At 43.5% G+C, this 16,850-nt stretch overlaps 3 protein-coding genes and 1 pseudogene across 3 annotated transcripts; 1 reads left to right on the top strand and 3 right to left on the bottom strand.

Moving 5' to 3' along the window:
- Positions 1-811, bottom strand: part of LOC123055655 (uncharacterized) — a 9,315-nt pseudogene extending 8,504 nt beyond the window's left edge.
- Positions 812-5,747: 4,936 nt separating this feature from the next.
- On the top strand, positions 5,748-8,331 carry LOC123051605 (uncharacterized). The gene is made up of 7 exons (XM_044474540.1): positions 5,748-6,256; positions 6,624-6,701; positions 6,792-6,934; positions 7,350-7,420; positions 7,513-7,608; positions 7,688-7,780; positions 7,867-8,331. Exons 1-7 carry the CDS (start codon positions 5,789-5,791, stop codon positions 7,950-7,952), a joined length of 1,035 nt encoding a protein of 344 aa, XP_044330475.1. The 5' UTR covers positions 5,748-5,788; the 3' UTR covers positions 7,953-8,331.
- A 373-nt stretch (positions 8,332-8,704) lies between these two features.
- LOC123051607 (ribosome biogenesis protein NSA2 homolog) lies at positions 8,705-11,084 on the bottom strand. The gene is made up of 9 exons (XM_044474542.1): positions 10,968-11,084; positions 10,678-10,797; positions 10,511-10,578; positions 10,125-10,233; positions 9,977-10,045; positions 9,827-9,884; positions 9,297-9,532; positions 9,094-9,145; positions 8,705-9,004 (listed from the first exon to the last, which is right to left on the bottom strand). The coding sequence occupies exons 1-9, from the start codon at positions 10,968-10,970 to the stop codon at positions 8,937-8,939; spliced, it is 783 nt and encodes a 260-aa protein (XP_044330477.1). The 5' UTR covers positions 10,971-11,084; the 3' UTR covers positions 8,705-8,936.
- Positions 11,085-12,379: 1,295 nt separating this feature from the next.
- Positions 12,380-16,850, bottom strand: LOC123051606 (F-actin-capping protein subunit alpha; the record flags this gene model as incomplete). The annotated part of the gene is given in 10 exon segments (XM_044474541.1): positions 12,380-12,709; positions 12,826-12,861; positions 12,943-13,017; positions 14,252-14,329; positions 14,434-14,512; positions 14,977-15,138; positions 15,215-15,279; positions 16,025-16,114; positions 16,516-16,631; positions 16,739-16,850. Coding segments are annotated over 10 exon segments (939 nt in total). The 3' UTR covers positions 12,380-12,583.

Below are 16,850 nucleotides of genomic sequence, written 5' to 3'. Positions count from 1 at the left end.
GGTTGGTTGGGCGCGGAGGTGGAAGCCGTCGGGTCCGGCACGAAGAGCGCCCCGCGCGTGAAGGCAGAGGGGGTGAGAAGGGTCTGGTGGTGGCTCTGGGAGGAGGGCGGTGTGGCGGGCGAGCCGCCGCCGGCGACAGGGTTGGGCCGCGGTGGGGAGGTGGAGGAGCGGCCATGATCGTGAGGTGCAGAGAAGAGCGGAAGCGGTTTCAGGGACGAGGAACGAGTCCTGCGTCTGATACCATGTAGAATGTTACGGGGAGAGGAGATCGCACCTTAGGTGCTCTCTGATCTATACACTCGTATATATAGCTCATGTTATAACAGAGGCGCAGAGCGCCAGGTCGTGGCTACGTGCATGGATCGTGGGCGACCGCATGCAGTACGTGCGCACGGTGGAGAGAGGTGAGAGGGAGAGACTAGCTAACTGCTAACACTCAAGATCCATGTTGCGGCGGCTGGGGCCGCGATGGTTCAGGTGCCCCCGAGGACGGCAGCACTGAACCAAAAGCCCGGATCAGCAACAGAAGTGCCGTGGTAGACCTCCCAGCCCGGCAATGCCCCGGCGTGTTCGCCACCGCAAACCTCATCTTTCGCCGGAACAGGATGGAGCGCGGTGGGTTTCGGCAGGGTTTCGGGTTGATTCTGCGGCAGGGCTTGAAGGCAAAAGAGGAAAAGAAGATATGCTTAGGTTTTGGGCGTGTGCAACATTTCTTTTAATCATTTTTAGCTGCTTTAAAAGGGATATGCTAACCGGCGAACATTCGCTGGGGCCCAATCCTAGCGAACGCGCTCTGTCCCGTCAGATTCATTTGCACGAATCATGCAGCTGGATCGGAGGCATGTCGGATTTTGAAACTGGTTTGCTGTACAATGAAAGCCAGCGAACGCATGACTATTAAAAACATTTGACTTACCATAATGGCTAGCCATGCGCTGCTTCAACCAGGAGACCTCCGATCAAATCACAGTCCCCCGCTTTTTTCTTCTTTTTTCAACAGATGGCAATTTTACTAGAATTTTTTACATGGCAGTTTATAAATTTCTGAACTATGTCATATGGCGATTTAAACATTTACCCCCTTTTTTGTTTTGTTTGACAAGTCAAGTTTTGTTTTTCTACATGACATTTTTTATTATGAAGAGATGGCATTTTTTATTTATTAAGAGATGGCGTTTCTATATTAAGAGATGGCTCTTTTTTTGTTACTATAAGAGATGGCATTTTAGCTTATTAAGAGATGGCGTGTCATTTCATATTAAGAAATGGCATTTTTAATTCAGATATGGCATTTTCTATTAGTACGAGATGGCATTTTTTGTTTATTAAGCAACGACATTTTTTGTTGATTAAGATATGTCATTTCTATTATCGAGGGATGGCATTTTTTTATTATTAAGAGATGGCATTTTTGCTTATTATTAATAGATGCCATTTTTTATTATTATGAGATGGCATTTTTTGTATATTAAGAGATGACATTTTTATATTAAAAGATTATTCTTTTGGTTTATTAAGAGATGAAGTTTTTTATCATGGCATTCTTCTTCTCCTTTTTCTTTACATGGCAACTCAAATTATAGGCCATGGCAAGTTTAAATATATTTTTAACATCCATGGTTGTTATTAGAGGATGATATTTTCCACAAATTAAGAACATGCCAATTTCAATAGTTAGGCTCCACTGTTTTTATTAAGAAAATGTTTTTTGGTTCATAGCACTTATTTTATAAAAGAGAATGGTTAACTAGCCTTTTGGGTCAACCGGGGACGCCCTGGCCCATCACCTCAGATGCCTGATATAGTACTATGACTCCATTAGACTAAGCTCTGGGTCATTGATTTGTTCTTCATCCTACGATCCACCGACCTCTTCCTTTCCTTTTGTGAAATCACTACACATACTAAGAGCATTTCCAACGGCAGCCCACAAATTTTCTCCCGCATCTGTCCATGGACAGGGTGACCAATCCGCGAACAAGAATGCGGGAGGCCGCCGATGACCCACAAGTATAAGGAATCAATGTAGTCCTTTCGATAAGAGTGTCGAACTTAATGAGGAGCAGAAGGAAACGACAAGTGATTTTCAGTAAGGTATTCTCTGTAAGTGTTGTAGGTAACAGTGATAGGTAATTTTGTAGCAAGATAATTCGTAACGGGTAACAAATAACAATAGTAGCAAAGGTGCAGCAAGGTGGCTCAATTCTTTTTATAGCAAAGGGCAAGCCTGAAAGTTCTCTTATACTCCATAAAGCAAAGTGGTCTCGAGTACACATGGAAATTGTCGTCTAGTCACGTTCATAATATTTAGTTGATTCGTGTTCGCTGCTTTTATAATTTAATATGTGGGTGGACCGGTGCTTGGATGTTGTTCTTACTTGAACAAGCAACCCACTTATGATTACCCCCTCTCGCAAGCATCCGCAACTAAGAAAGAAGAATTAAGATAAATCTAATCATAGCAATACAAATTAGCCCCATACAGAATAACGCATAAACTAGGGTTTAAGCTTCTGTCACTCTTGCTACCCACCATCTACTTATTACTCCACAATGTCTTCCCTTAGGCCCAAGTATGGTGAAGTGTCATGTAGTCGACGTTCACATGACACCACTAAAGGAAGAAACAACATACATATCATCAAAATATCGAACGAATACCAACTTCACATGATTACTTATAATAAGACTTCTGACATGTCCTCAAGAACAACAGTACTACTCACAAATCATATTCATGTTCAAGATCGAAGGGTTATTGAATATCATTAAGAATCTGAACATATAATCTTCCACCAAAAAAACCAACTAGCATCAACTGCAAGATGTAATCAACACCACTAGCAACCCACAGGTACCAAACTGAGGTTTTGGGAAGATTGAATACAAGAGATGAACTAGAGTTTGAGATGAGATGATGCTGGTGAAGATGTTGATGAAGATTGCTCCTCCCATGATGAGATGATTGTTGGTGATGCCGATGGCTTCAACTTCCCCCTCCTAGAGGGAAGTTTCCCCGGCGCAATTGCTCCACCGAAGAGCAAAAGTGCTCCTGCCAGGTTCCACTTCGAGACGGCGGCGCTTCGTCCCGAAAGTCTTCTTCTATTTTTTCTAAGGCAAATGGCATCATATAGGAGAAGATGGACCCCAGAGGCCTGCTAGGGGCGCCACAAGCTCGGGGGCGCCCAGGGGGGTAGGGCGCATCCTGGTGTTTCCTCCGCCAATATTTTATATATATTCCAAAACAGTTCTCCGTAAATTTTTATGTCATTTGGAGTTGTGCAGAATAGTTATCTCTGATGTAGCCCTTTCCGGTCCAAAAATACCAGTTGTCGGCAATCTCCCTCTTCAGATGAAACTTGCAAAAAAAAGAGAAAAGGCATAATAATTGCATCATGAGGTGAAATAACAATTCCCAAACATAATGAATAACATTAGGAAAACATGATGCAAAATGGACGCATCAGCCGTCATCCAACGCTAGCCGCATACATTTCAAACTTTTTTTCAATAAACCGGATGAAATTCATGCAAACTCGGCTGGATTTCAGATAAACATGACGGATTTCATACAAACCAGATGAAAACGGTTACATTTTGGATATATTTTCAACTAAAAAGGTAAAATTATGTGCACGTACAATCGCGTGGAGCTTCACTCCCATGACAAGGATAGACTACACTAGTCTCGGCGGGCCACGACGGATCGCTATGTCTTCTTCATATCCGGCAGCCCGCTAACCGGACTGCCAGGAGTCCTGGAGGCATATTCTTCTCCCGTATCTTCCCTATGTCCGGCTACGCCGCTCATCGAAGAGGTAAAGAGGGTGCTTCAGTGGAACCCAGACGGGTGTGCCCAGGATGGTCTGAGATAAAGACCAGACAGGTTGTCGGCTGTACAAGCCGGGGACGCGCCGACGTCGGCCTCCATAGGATACAAGTGGCGGCGGCCTCCCATGGGATACGAAAAAGGGAATACTCCCAAGTTGCGACAAGTGGCGCGCATACAGCGCGTCACTTACCGCAACCTGAGAGGTGGAAGGGGTACTTCTCAATTAGTGATTACATATTATGACTCCGTTGGACTAAGTTCTGGGCCGCTGATTTGTTATCTATCCCATGATCCGCCGATCTCTTCTTTTTTTGTGTGAAATCACTACAAATACTAAGCTTCCAGGAAATGAGAGTGTGTGGTGCATCGTAAGGTTGGATGTTTGTTGTGAGCCCGGTTGTGATGTTGTGCCTCCTTTTTTTAACATAGCATAATCAAAGCCTAAACGAGCATACATTCATACTTGTGAGTGCACACTCTATCTCTATGAGCACATCTGAGAGATTGAGCTAGCATAACATCTTTAGATTTTACGAAGTTATGACACGCGCTTTGCAATCGACGGGAACGTCTCCTCTCACTGAACGAACATCGCTAGAAGTCTGAAATAAATCCAAGAATAATGCGAACATCAATGTCAAGCCCAGGACTTGAACCCTGACAGGCTGGGGGTATCACTGTCCTCCTAACCATTCAACCACATGTTGGTTCACGATGTTGTGCCTTGTTGGTCAAACATATATCTATCTGCTCACGTGAGTCATGGAGGCGTGAGGCCCCGGGTTCCTCCAGATGAGTCCCACCATAATTTCACGCCATCCCTCGAAATATGTGCTAAAACAAATAGGCTCTCCTTTGATGGGGAGTCCAGTGATCAGTGGAACATCCTGCAAAGTAATCGTCATCTCTCCAGCAAATAAGTGGAAAGTATGTGTCTCAGGCCGCTATCGATCAATGAGTGTCGTGATTGCACAAGGGTTCATCTTCGACATCGAACGAGACACGAGTGAGATAATGTATGTCGTAAGCCTCCTTGTCATTTGTAAACATCGTGCAAATACAAACATAATACATGTGCAAATATCCATATCCACACAACAAATGGATACATACAAGTGCAAAAAAGTACCTAGGCCAACTCATCCATACAAGTGAACATGCATATACACATTTACAAACAACCTTAGTATTCCCATGTTCAAAATTGCTACAAATAATAGCTCATACATAATAATAAAAAATCCAACTATAAGTACCAAATCCTAATCACACCATACAAATCCCTACCCATACATTTCTAAGACAGGCGCAAATATCAACAAATTTTGAAAAAAGGGATGAACTAGGGTTTCTACACATGGGCTCAATGCAAAAAAAAAAACCAATAAAAAAAGGGGAAAGTTGGGGGAATACCTTGAGGATTGGGAGGGAAGAAGATCCACCAGTTTTCCCCTCGATCCATACTTCTTCACCATGAATTGGGAGGGAGGAGAAGGGCGACGAGAGAAGGCATGAACAAAGAATGAGCCCTCTGGCTCGGGTATGCAGCGAATCGCGTTGGCCCTGGTTTTTTGTTTTTTCATTTTTGCGAAGGGGCATGGCTCCCCGGCCCAGGGTGTCATGTCTATCGGCATAGGCGCATAGCGCCCCTGCCTGGGGCATCATGCGCCAACATATGGGCCCAACCATCGTCGATGTCGGCGTGGTAGATCAGCGCCTTGAATGGCGCACTTGACCAGGGTGTTATGATGACTAGCATGGCACCCCGGGCCCGGTCGTCGTGCAGATAGGATCATTTTGTGAAATATTTTTAAAATGAGTTCATTTTGGTCGTCGTTTTTCACGATCGCGCCTTCTGATGCACGGCAACAGCACTGCTCCACCGTTTGATTTAAGTGTTGGCTGTGGTCTGCGGGGTGGATTTTCTCAAGAAGCAAAAGGCAGTTGGAGTAGGGGATGGAACGCTTCCGGTTCAGGTCACCTCCCCTCTCGCTCAAGCTGGCCTTCGCCGCCGTCTCCCTCTCCCTCGGCGTCTCCTTCGCCGCCGTCTCCTGCTCCTCCTCCTCCTCTCCCCTCCCCTCCTCGGCCGCCTCCTCCTCCCCGCGGCCGTCTCCGCGGACCGTAGCCGCCGACCTCCTCGCCGTCCTCGCCGGCCCGCGCGCCGCGGCGCGGGTGCCGGCCCGGGAGGCCTCGCGCCTGAGCTCCTGCCTCCGGTTCCTCTCCCCGGCCAACCCCGCCGCCGTGTCTAGCGCGTATCCCTGGAAGGGCTCCCGGAAGGTTTTGCTGGAAGACTGCGATGCGGCCGAGGCGGATGCGATGGTGATGTGGCCGCCGGCGCCGGTCTTGGAGCTGGCGCGCCTCGCCGTCGACTCCGGTGGCGACCCTGGGGCCATCCACCGCTTGCTCGACCCCACCATGCTGCCGGTGAGTGCTCGTTTTCCTCGATTGCTCCCGGGAGGCGTGAAATTTTGCACCGTTTAGGGTCTCGGATAGTTTGGGGGAGGATGGAATTTGAGGTCTCGAGGGGCGCTAGAGCAGGCATTGGTTGATAGGTGGGAAATGATGCAGTCTTCTGCTGATAATTCAGTTTTGTTTCTACATGATCCGAATGTGGGATAAGATACTGTGTGAGTTTTTAGTGGAGAAATTCAGTTTGGTTTAGATGATCTGGAAACAGAATAGGGTACTGTTCTGGAGTGAGCTATATATCATGCGCATATAGTCCCAAATTTTCCAACGCCCGGAATATGCTCTTTTTTCCTAACAAAATCTACCATGGTATCCTCGTTAGGTGCCTGATGTTGAGGGAACGAAGAAGAGCAAATGCCACCTCACAAGAACACCGTATGGAAGACACTTTGCTGACGAGGTCAGTGTTTGGCTCAAGTTCTAGCCGACATTTCTTTTACTTTTATGTTCGGCACTGTTTACATGTCTTACATGTTTGTGTTATGACCAGGAAATCAATTCATACTTTGCATTTCTGTTTGAATTGATTGCTGCACGAGGACCATCGGTTGGATTAAATGTATCACTGACTCGGTATGATTTATTCCATGGGCATCTCTTCCTGGCATCAGGGACAGGAAGGCTTGGGATTCTGTAAGTTCAAATTTCTTATGGTTAAGGTTCGAGCTTCTTTTCGATAACTATAGCACAACAGTTTTTATGATCTGGGCAGGTTTGGTAGCATCACAATTTGTTGACTTTAGCATGCCAATCTGTACTTACAGCATAAGATTAATTGCTTGCAAACTTAAACTGGAAGTTAGCTGCCTCTTGGTGAAAGTAAAATGGAGATAGGACTTTCTAAGCTCTTGTTAGTCGAGTTTTTTTTTTTTTTGCAGGGTCTTGTTAGTCGAGTTAGATAGGTAGGACTAAGCATTTTGATCATAGGATTGTGAAAAGATTGTTTCGGTTGAGAGATGATCTTTACTATGCCACTAGAAATATTATGTCTTCCTGAAACAGTGTGTTAGTTGTTAGGTCTAGCCATGTTGATTATTTTCTGAACCAGGTTTCATGCCAAAGAATATCCAGCATTTGATAAGGAATCGTTCCCTTACAATTTGGGATATTGCCAGACTGGTATGATTCAGTCAGATGCATATGAAATCTTAATCTAAATTTTCCTTGCACTGTGTGCTTGCATTTGATTAAAAAATTCACTATCTTAACAGAATCTGATGTACCATATGACGACTCTATGAATCTACGTAATATCCTTTGGTTAGCTCCATTGCCATCCAGTGAGACGAAAGCTTGGTTGGCACCAGGTATGCTGATACAGATTAACTGTTTCCTGTTTTGCACATACTAACTGGACATTTTGTTGTCAAATTTGCAATCATACAGGAGTGTTAGTCGTCTTGGATGCACATCCAGATGGAATTATATATCAAGACATGATACGCGACTATGTTCAGATTGTACGGACAATATATGAAGGTTTGATTTGTCATTGTATCTGTCGCTGTGACACAAACACTTACTAAAAATTCGAAAACCTAACTGTTCTCTGAATAATCCTGCAGATGATTTTGGAAAGCATGCTGTTGATGTCAACTATCTGAATGTTGCCAACGCAGCAGCTCCAGCGGATAGAATTTTCATTTGCTGACATCTATCAACAGGACTATTAATTTTCTCCACCGTGTGATCTCTCTGGGAAGCAAACACCAAACGTACCGATTTTTACATGATGTGTTCAAGATCCAAGAAAGCAGCAGTGGTTTGCTAGCAAGTACTCCTATATAGTTCAGGTGTTTATTTCCGAGATCATTTCAGATGTTTATTTGATTGAATGTACAGATTTACTCAAGGAAGCAGTTTATGTCTCGCACGCATGTTTAACTTTGATAAAGATCAACAGAAAATATTTTGGTTGTAGCATTCAGTGGAACCAGTTTCCCATTAGGCCATGTCTATAGAGCAATGTTTGTGGCAACTTTACATTGTGAATGAAAAGAGTAAATGGTGTGCCATTTTTTTGTTGTTAAGTAGTATGTGCCTATATATCAAGAAGTAATTTGGGCCACGCCTTATGGCAAAGATTTAGCTTGTACAGTGGATATATCTTGAGTGAAGAATGTTCTTTGAAGATACTTTGCATTATTGAAGGATAGTCAGAAACAATAAAAACAAGATGATCCAAAAGAAGGCGAACTTTTATTTAAGGATTTGGTTACTTTTATAGCTCAAATTGTAAAGCAGGTTACATCAAGGGAGGAAATACTGTTGCGCATGTGGGTGGATCCAAAGATAAGCATGGATTGAAGGCTCACGGCACACACCAAATACTAGACTGCAGCATGATATTTTTGCGGTACTAGAGGATGAACCGACAAAATAAGGCAAACCCGAAACGTAATATGAACATAGAAAAAAGACATGTGGTGCTTCCATTCAAGGATTTGCCAGCTCTATAGCTCAGATCTTACACCAGGATAGTCAGTAAGGGAAGAAGACTGTTCCACCTTGACATTACACTAGATAGTGGGTCTATTCCAAAGACAAGCACGAACTGCAATACCGACAAAACTGCCCTTGTTAGACCGGATACAAACAGCGCACTCAGCACCTTAACCAGAATTGTATCAAAGCTTCACACGAGCAAGACAGCATTGATACAGCCATCATTCTCCGGGTTATTTGTAACCTGCGCGTATTTGCCTGCACAGACAAGAAACATTGGTTTATGGAACATGGCTTAAGGCGCAGGGAAGGGCAAAAGAAGCTGAGCTTTTCCACGGATGACTTACCCCAAACAACTTTTCCAGCAGGGGTTACGAGACCGAGTTCACTAACGTTCACCTGGATGAAGATTCATTATTGTAAGCACCAGCAGGAAAAGAAATCTCATGCCAAAGAACAATGACAAATATCTTTATTGTAAGCATTGACAGGGGGAAAAGTATATCAGTTATAACACTAACGCAGGGGAGATAAGGTTTGCTTTGCCTACCTCAATAATTGTTCCCCTCGTCATAACACCAAGAGAAGTGTACATTGGACCATTTGGGTTTTTCTTCACAGAAATGATATCAAGGTTGAACGTACATTTCAGTTCAGGGTGAGTCACATGAGCCTTGGTGAAACGCAGACCAGTAGGCCGGATGAACCTCTCATACTTTGGTGGCTTCCTTGTAAATCCAGGGCCAACAAAGGTGGCTTTAGTTACCATTCTCTTCCACTGCTTGGCTGCACAAGGAAAAAATTACCAGCTAAATTATTCGACTCAGTGGAGAAGAAATAGTTATATGTAATCAGTGTATTGTTCACCGAATGTTAAAAGCAACTTCAGATCAAAAACAGGAGTTAGCAGAATTCAGTTGCCTTAAAGTTGCAGCACATTCACTTTTAGGAAAGCATCCGAAGCAAAAATGGGCTAGCAACCGCCAAGGAATTACAAACTTATGCAATCCCTGTATATGAAATGCACTGACATAGGCAAATTACAAACTAGGCTGCCCAATAGAGCTCATCATGACTTACTTTTCCGCTTGCCAGTGCGTAGAACTTTGAACATCTCTTCTTCAGCAACAGGTCTGACCTGCAAGAAGATGAAGCGTGGCAACATTTAGCTGAGTGGGAACCCACTGATTTTGAAGCAAGCAAACAACAGCAGTTTGAACTGGGAAATACCTTAGGCAAAGGAACATCCCATTTGCCAGCCTTTTCCTTCCTCTTTTGCTTAATTGTGTTGCTGAGAACCTGCAATTGACGATAAATCAGCAAGTGGTGCAATAGGAAAGGTTTGTGCCACCGCAGGCAGTAGGAACAGAGCATGTACCTTGGCGCGCTGTGTCGGATCACGATCCAGCAGATACGAAGGAATGGCACCCTCCTCAACATCATCATCAACCTTCTGCCGGGAAGAAGACTCATCGTGCATTTTCAGGCTGCAAGAACAACACTTGTGAGTAAGGACCACGCAACCGCAATCAGATACGCTGATTCTACATCACGAGGAAAACATCCTTGATGCTGGAGCATCTCCTATTCGTATCACTGATCTTCTACCTAAATGGGACAGCGGGTTGTTGCCGACCCCCTTCGTCTCTAAAAAGTTCCACTACGACTGCGATAGGGAACAATCATCATATCTCCTAGTTCTAGGCAAGCACCAATTGGAGCAGCAGTAAGCAGTCATTCTGAAACATTAAACAAAACACTTACGTCTTCTTCATCTGCGCCTTCTCGGCATACCGCTTCTTGGCGAACCTCTTGCCCTTGGCACCAAGTAGCTGCGACAGGCAAAACCACACACGCATCAGCAACAGAAACGCGCAGAAACAATACATGGGATTCGAAAGAGAGGGGTCGCATCAGCATCAGGGCAGCACCTTGCGGGCATCCTTGGAGTTCTTCTTGACGGCGCGCGCCTCCTTCTTGCGCTTGCGCTCCTCGTAGTCCATGCGCCGTCCATGGCGCTTCTGGTGAAGCTCTATGTAATCTCCCTGAGGCTGCAGGCAACTCGAGCACGGAGGAAATCAGCACAAAATTCGTGGGGGGAAACATCGTGCAGCAATCAGAGAGCGAGCGGAGCGGGGGGCGAGCTCGGGACGGGACGAATCGGCAGCGGGGCGGACGGCGGAGGGAGGACGGCCGTGGGAGGAAGACGGAGGGGACTTACCATGGCGGCGAACCCTAGGGCTGGTCGGGGTTTGCGGTGGGGAGGCGGCGGAAAGGAAGGAGAAGGGGAGTCGTTTTGGGGGTTTATAGGTATTTATGGGCCTTGGGCTGCACGATCTTCGTCTGGGCAATTTTGACCGTTAGGCTCGCTCGCGCATGATATGGGCCAGAAAGGCCTGCTTTGGTAATTAATTGATCACGCTCTTCCCTTAGTTGAAAGTTCAGACTGCCTCAAAAAAAAAGTTCAAAGTTCAGACCGTTGACTAAAACATGTTCGTCACCAAAAATATGGACTTTGAGAATTAACTCTTTTTTAATCTGGACTTTGCGAATTAACATGTTACTAGGCAGATAGCCAGGTTGCCTCAGAAAAGGTAGTTAGCCGGATTGTTATATCCATAGCCGGTCCCGAATCAAATACTAGGTTTGACATCATCTATGTTAAGATGGATTATTCTTTCAGTGGAAAGGCGATGTTTGCATTGACAAACAATGTGTGTTTATGGTGACTTGATCAATCTTCTTTGAAACTCCAATCTTTGGTAGACAATGTATGAGAACGTTCGTGTGGTTGGTGTGTCTACGGCTCTACGCTGCACTTGGTATTTGTAATTGTAAGAGAATATAGACTTTGTTTTGATGAATGACATTTTTTTTTGCGGGAAGATGTATGACATGTTAACTTAACTGTGTTCACTCCAGTTATTTTTCTTATTTTTTGCAAAAAAATATTGGACAACTCATAGGAATAAAAACCTTGACTGAAGTTTAGGCTAGACAGATTTTTGGTAGGGCAAACTTGGGCACTACCAAACATACCTGGAGGGTATACATGGACGCGGCTAATCTGCTCCCGAGCTCAAATGAGCTCGGGTGAACAGTAAAATCAAAACTAAATTAAAAAAAATTCAAAAAATTCCAATTTTTTTTGAGAGAAACATTGACAAAAGTTATAAGTGCCTGCAAAAATTCGTCATGAAATCACATTCCTAGAAGGCGTGGCAAAAAAAAACAAAAACAGTACTCTGAAAAGCTACTTTCAAACGCATTTTAAAGCACTGAATTTGTCTTTTTTGCCACGCCTTACAGGAATGTGATTTCATGATGAATTTTTACAGGCACTTAAAATTTTTGTCAATGTTTCTCTCAAAAAAATTGGGAATTTTTTGAATTTTTTTCGATTTTACTGTTCATGCGGGAGCATATGAGCTCGGGTGCAGAATGGACTTTTCGGGTATACATGATAAACCTTCATCCTACAGACGATTGTAAGAATTTCAAAGAATGTTTCAAGAGTTCTGCATCATCTCTTATCAGTTGTACCTTTTGTACATACATGATAAAATCTGTTTCAGGTCATCTCAAAAAGCACAAGGACATATGCGTTTGATTTGGAGGCCGAAAACAAACATATATTCTGGAGTGAGGCAAGTCGGAATCTGAATGAACATATATTCTGGCGATGCGATTTCTCCACAAAAGAAAGGTCAAGCTCTTGATTTACACCGCTATGTGAAACCACAGTAACCGAAAGAAGAAAACTGCTGATTATACAGGATAAGAATTGTACAGCCTACAGAACAGCAAATTGCATGGAGATAAAAATTCCACACGAAGCTACCTAGTGACATGGCTTCCTTTCCCTATCCCTAGCTCTTTGGCGAGGTCCCGCGTGAGGGTGATGGCATGCGTGTTATGCCATGGGAAAAGGGTGCGGGTAACCGGAAGTTTCCTCCGAAGATCCTGTGCACGAGACAAAACATGGAGTGAAACAGGGGACATGAAAAGATAACTGCAGTAGTCCGAGCGTTGCGACTATCCTGTTTAATGCCAGATTGTTTACTGATGCCTCGGCGTACCTTAAACGTTGCGTCGGAGAGATTCAAGTATGATTCCTGTGCGCAGAAATGTGTAAATAGCATTATTCACTGTGTTAGCATCTTGGGAGATGAAGTAGAGAACAGAAAGGTTCCAACCTCGAGAGATGAAAAATACTCGGACTCGTGATGCCGAATGATGTTAGCGACTGTGTGTCCAGTGTCTTCGGGCGACTGAAACATAAGTAATATAACATCAGAGGCATGTTTAAAATTTTAAACCTGGCAAAGATATAATAAAAAGGACAAAGAAAGCAAATAGGGATATCGAAGGCGGCACCATGACTAAATATCAAGGCAGCACAACCAATTTAGATCAGATGACACATCAATGGGTGACTGACACAAAGATACTACTACCTCCGTTCCAAAATAATTGAAGTTCTGGATTTGCCCAAGTCAAAATTGTTTAACTTTTTGACCCAGTCTATACAAAAATATATTAACATTTAGAACACCAAATTAGTCTCTTAAGATTCTTTAAGACATAACATATTTTCGTATTATGTGTATTTGCTGTTGTAGATCTCAGCACATTTTTCTATAGATGTGGTCAAACTTAAGCAAGTTTGACTTAGGAAAAAACTAGAACTTCAATTGTTTTGGGACGGAGGGAGTACACATATCGTCCTGAAATGTGAATAGTGCAACACATAAACTCCACAGCCAGTTACAAAAGAAAATAACTAGGAAGGAAAAGAGTAACTATGCCCCACCCACGCTTTCTCTCTTACATGCTAGTCATGAGGTGAACTTGCAACTGTCATTTCTATCTACACAATCCAGCAAAGTAAAATCTGGGAGAGGAAATATGCCATAGGTTCATCATTTCCCAAAAAAGTTGCATAAAGCTTAGGTTTGTGTTGGGACAGTTTGCACCAATATAGTGACTTGGTAAAGTGAAGATAATATTTCTAAGTTTCTTGAATACAAATAAATGAACACATACTGACTTGCATGTGCAGGAGTGTTCGAGAAAACAATATTATCGAAGAATGGAATAAAGTTTACCTAAAATTTATAATAGCTGCACTGTGGGTCCCAACTATGCAAGCAAAGAATACTAAAGCAGTGATACAACAACCAAAATAGAGCTTCAGAGCCTGAGAAGAGACTTAATGGTAGGCCATGTTTATAAGGTGATAAAACACCAAGTTCTGCACACACACACAAAAATTCGAACATTGAGGGTGCCTAGAGGGCCAAGGTCATAGTTTCGAGCCAAAATATGCTGCAGAGCTTTAGGCCTCTTCTTATGCATCAGAGGTTCTTAAAACGAAAGGGGAGATCAAGGACCATGTTAGTCTCTACAAATTTCTGCGCACACAAGCAACATATGTCCACTATGAGGTCAAAGAAAAAAAAATCACTACAATACGTAGGGCTCAAAATTATTCCATAAACTAACCTGCATTATTGTGGAGTCCTTGCAATCAACGTCAGTATCCAGCTGCACATTTCCCTCTTCAAAATAATGAGCATCTACCTGGGGACCATACAAGTAATCTTTACAATACAGAAGTTACTAATTTTACTTGCAGTGACATTATTTAACCATGATTTTAGCTTGAGCTAAGTAAAACAGCTAACCTGTATCTTTCCTTTAATTTCTACAAGTTGAAACGCATAACTGAATTCCAAAGTCCAAATGGAACGCCAGCTGCCATTGCTGGATGACACAATATTAAGTTGCCTCCATCAGACAGACACTAAATGATACGAAGATCAAACCTATAAGGAACATACTTCAAGTGTTCTAGCGAGGTATTCTGTGAAACAAGTGTTCAGATACAGCACAAGTACTAAATCTTTAAGTAAGAAAGTACAAATAAACATATAATAATGTATTATAAGCAGGTGATAAACAGTATAGCCACAAACCAAATGATTAGTTACTAGTGGGAAACGAGAAACAATGGTGGTAAATATACAATCAAAAGTTGCATACTGAAAGTGGGTTCTCAAGGAATACAAGGATACAAAGATAAAAACTAAAACCTCTAGAGACACTATAAAGAGGAGGAACTGAAAACAGGCATTATAATCCAGACCAAAGTCACTGATCTATAGGTGCGCAAACAAGGTAGTTTCCTTATAATAACAGAGAGGTAACAAAAAAGTCAGAAAACATACCAAAAGTTTCGTGGGCTTCGCCTAGCAGCGGAGATAACTACTGCCAAACCAAAATCAGCTCCTGGTTCCTCTAGATCCTTTCCATTGGTACAATAAACGGCAGAAACACCTTTTGGATAAGCTTCACCAACATATTTGGACACTTCATAATCTATAGCACTCCTATATCAAGTACATAAGTATGGATTATTCGCTGGCTATGTAATATGGGCAATGAAAAGTAGCAGAGATAACATACCTAAACTCTTCAATATATGCTGAAGGAAGCTCCTCATCTGCAGCAGGCCTCAATTTTGTACAAGTCTTTAAACATAATCACGAAACAAAACAAATTAACTTAATGCAGGAATTCTCATATTTAATGGGTATTAAAAAGGAGAACGAAATCCCATATCCAATTTTGTGGAGGCAGGTAACATTAGCCTGCAAAGCATAATTCTGCTGCTGGTGGTGTTTGATGTAAGGGTTAATTAGATAAAGGCCACTGCAATTTTGAAATACTATATTGGAGAAGTCATTTTTCATGTTTCTGCTTCTGAGCTATTTCAAGTATCATAAGAAACCACCTATTCAATTCAAGTCCAGCAAATCCATTTGTGTTTGGAACATATGGTTATTTCAGTATCAATGCCCAGATCAATTCCTCAGTAAAACTATAAACCAGCAACAGAGAAAGCGTGGATTATTTACATGCAGAGCTCGGCTCTGAGCTAAAGTATGCTGAGTTATACACTATATCACATCCATATGACATGCAACATGAAATATGTGGTTTCACAGCATAAATTGCAAACTAAGTGAAAACTGCACACACACAGTAAGACAGATCAACCACAAATAACCTGGGCCATTAGTCAAAACTCAAAAGTATAAGAATAGTAACACCACTAAGATCGAGATGCAAGCCATGCTTACTGCAGATACGCAAATGGGTGGTTATTTGTTCACTGGTTTGCTGTACATTTTCTGGCGTGTTAAAGTATTGTAAGAATAGACATAATAAAGCTAAATTGTCGTGAGCGGTATCATGCACATCATTCAATGATACCTGCTTAACATGGTCCACGGTAGCAATTTGTGCGGTCCTAGGGTCCAGATAGTTGTTCCTGTCAATCTCCCCATAAGTTGTGATGATTATCTGCAGGCATGTATCACATTATTAAATTTCAACATTCGGCCGACAGGGACACTTAAAAGCATCATACTCCCTTCATAGCAATGGAAAATGACACACAAAGAACAGTGGCCCATCCAACAGAAATGCTCCTACTCTAATTATCATGTGGTCAGAGAGAGAAACTACCCAAATGTTCCCCTATCCTCAACTCCGCGTACAGTACAGTTGTTCCGTTCCCCAAGCCTAGCAAATTAAAAATAAATCCGAAGGAATAGCCTAAGAGCCAGATTCGTGGGGTCTTAACCGCTGAATTACGACCTATGGCAAACGTACGCTGTCACTTCCAAAGTAATTCGACACTGTACAACAGCTCGGTCGGGAGCGAGGGAGAGAGAGAGAGAGAGAGAGAGAGAGATGCTCACATCGCCGCTGCGGTCGGGGAGCTGGAGGGAGAGGAGGTGCGTCTTGTTGTACTCCGGGTAGGCCTCCGCGGCCGCGGCCTCGTACGCGGCGTCGTCCCCGAGCAGCGCCCGCACATCTGCGCGCATTCGAACAAGCGAGGAGTCAAACAAACGGCTCGCCTGAATTACGGGCGCGTAACTGGGGATCGAATGGAGGGAGGCGGAGGGGGCGGGCGGGGGTTACCTTTGGCGACGTAGTGGATCTCGCCGGTGGGGGCGTTGGCGAGGAACCAGACGGCGATCTCCCGCTTCTGGTCGCCGCTGAGCGGCTCGCCAGCGCCGCCGTCTTCCGACAT

Source organism: Triticum aestivum, chromosome 2D (assembly GCF_018294505.1).
Source record: "Triticum aestivum cultivar Chinese Spring chromosome 2D, IWGSC CS RefSeq v2.1, whole genome shotgun sequence".
NCBI classification, from domain to species: domain Eukaryota; kingdom Viridiplantae; phylum Streptophyta; class Magnoliopsida; order Poales; family Poaceae; genus Triticum; species Triticum aestivum.
The sequence above is the reverse complement of the archived record's forward strand: the minus strand, read 5'-3'. Positions and strand labels throughout refer to the sequence as shown.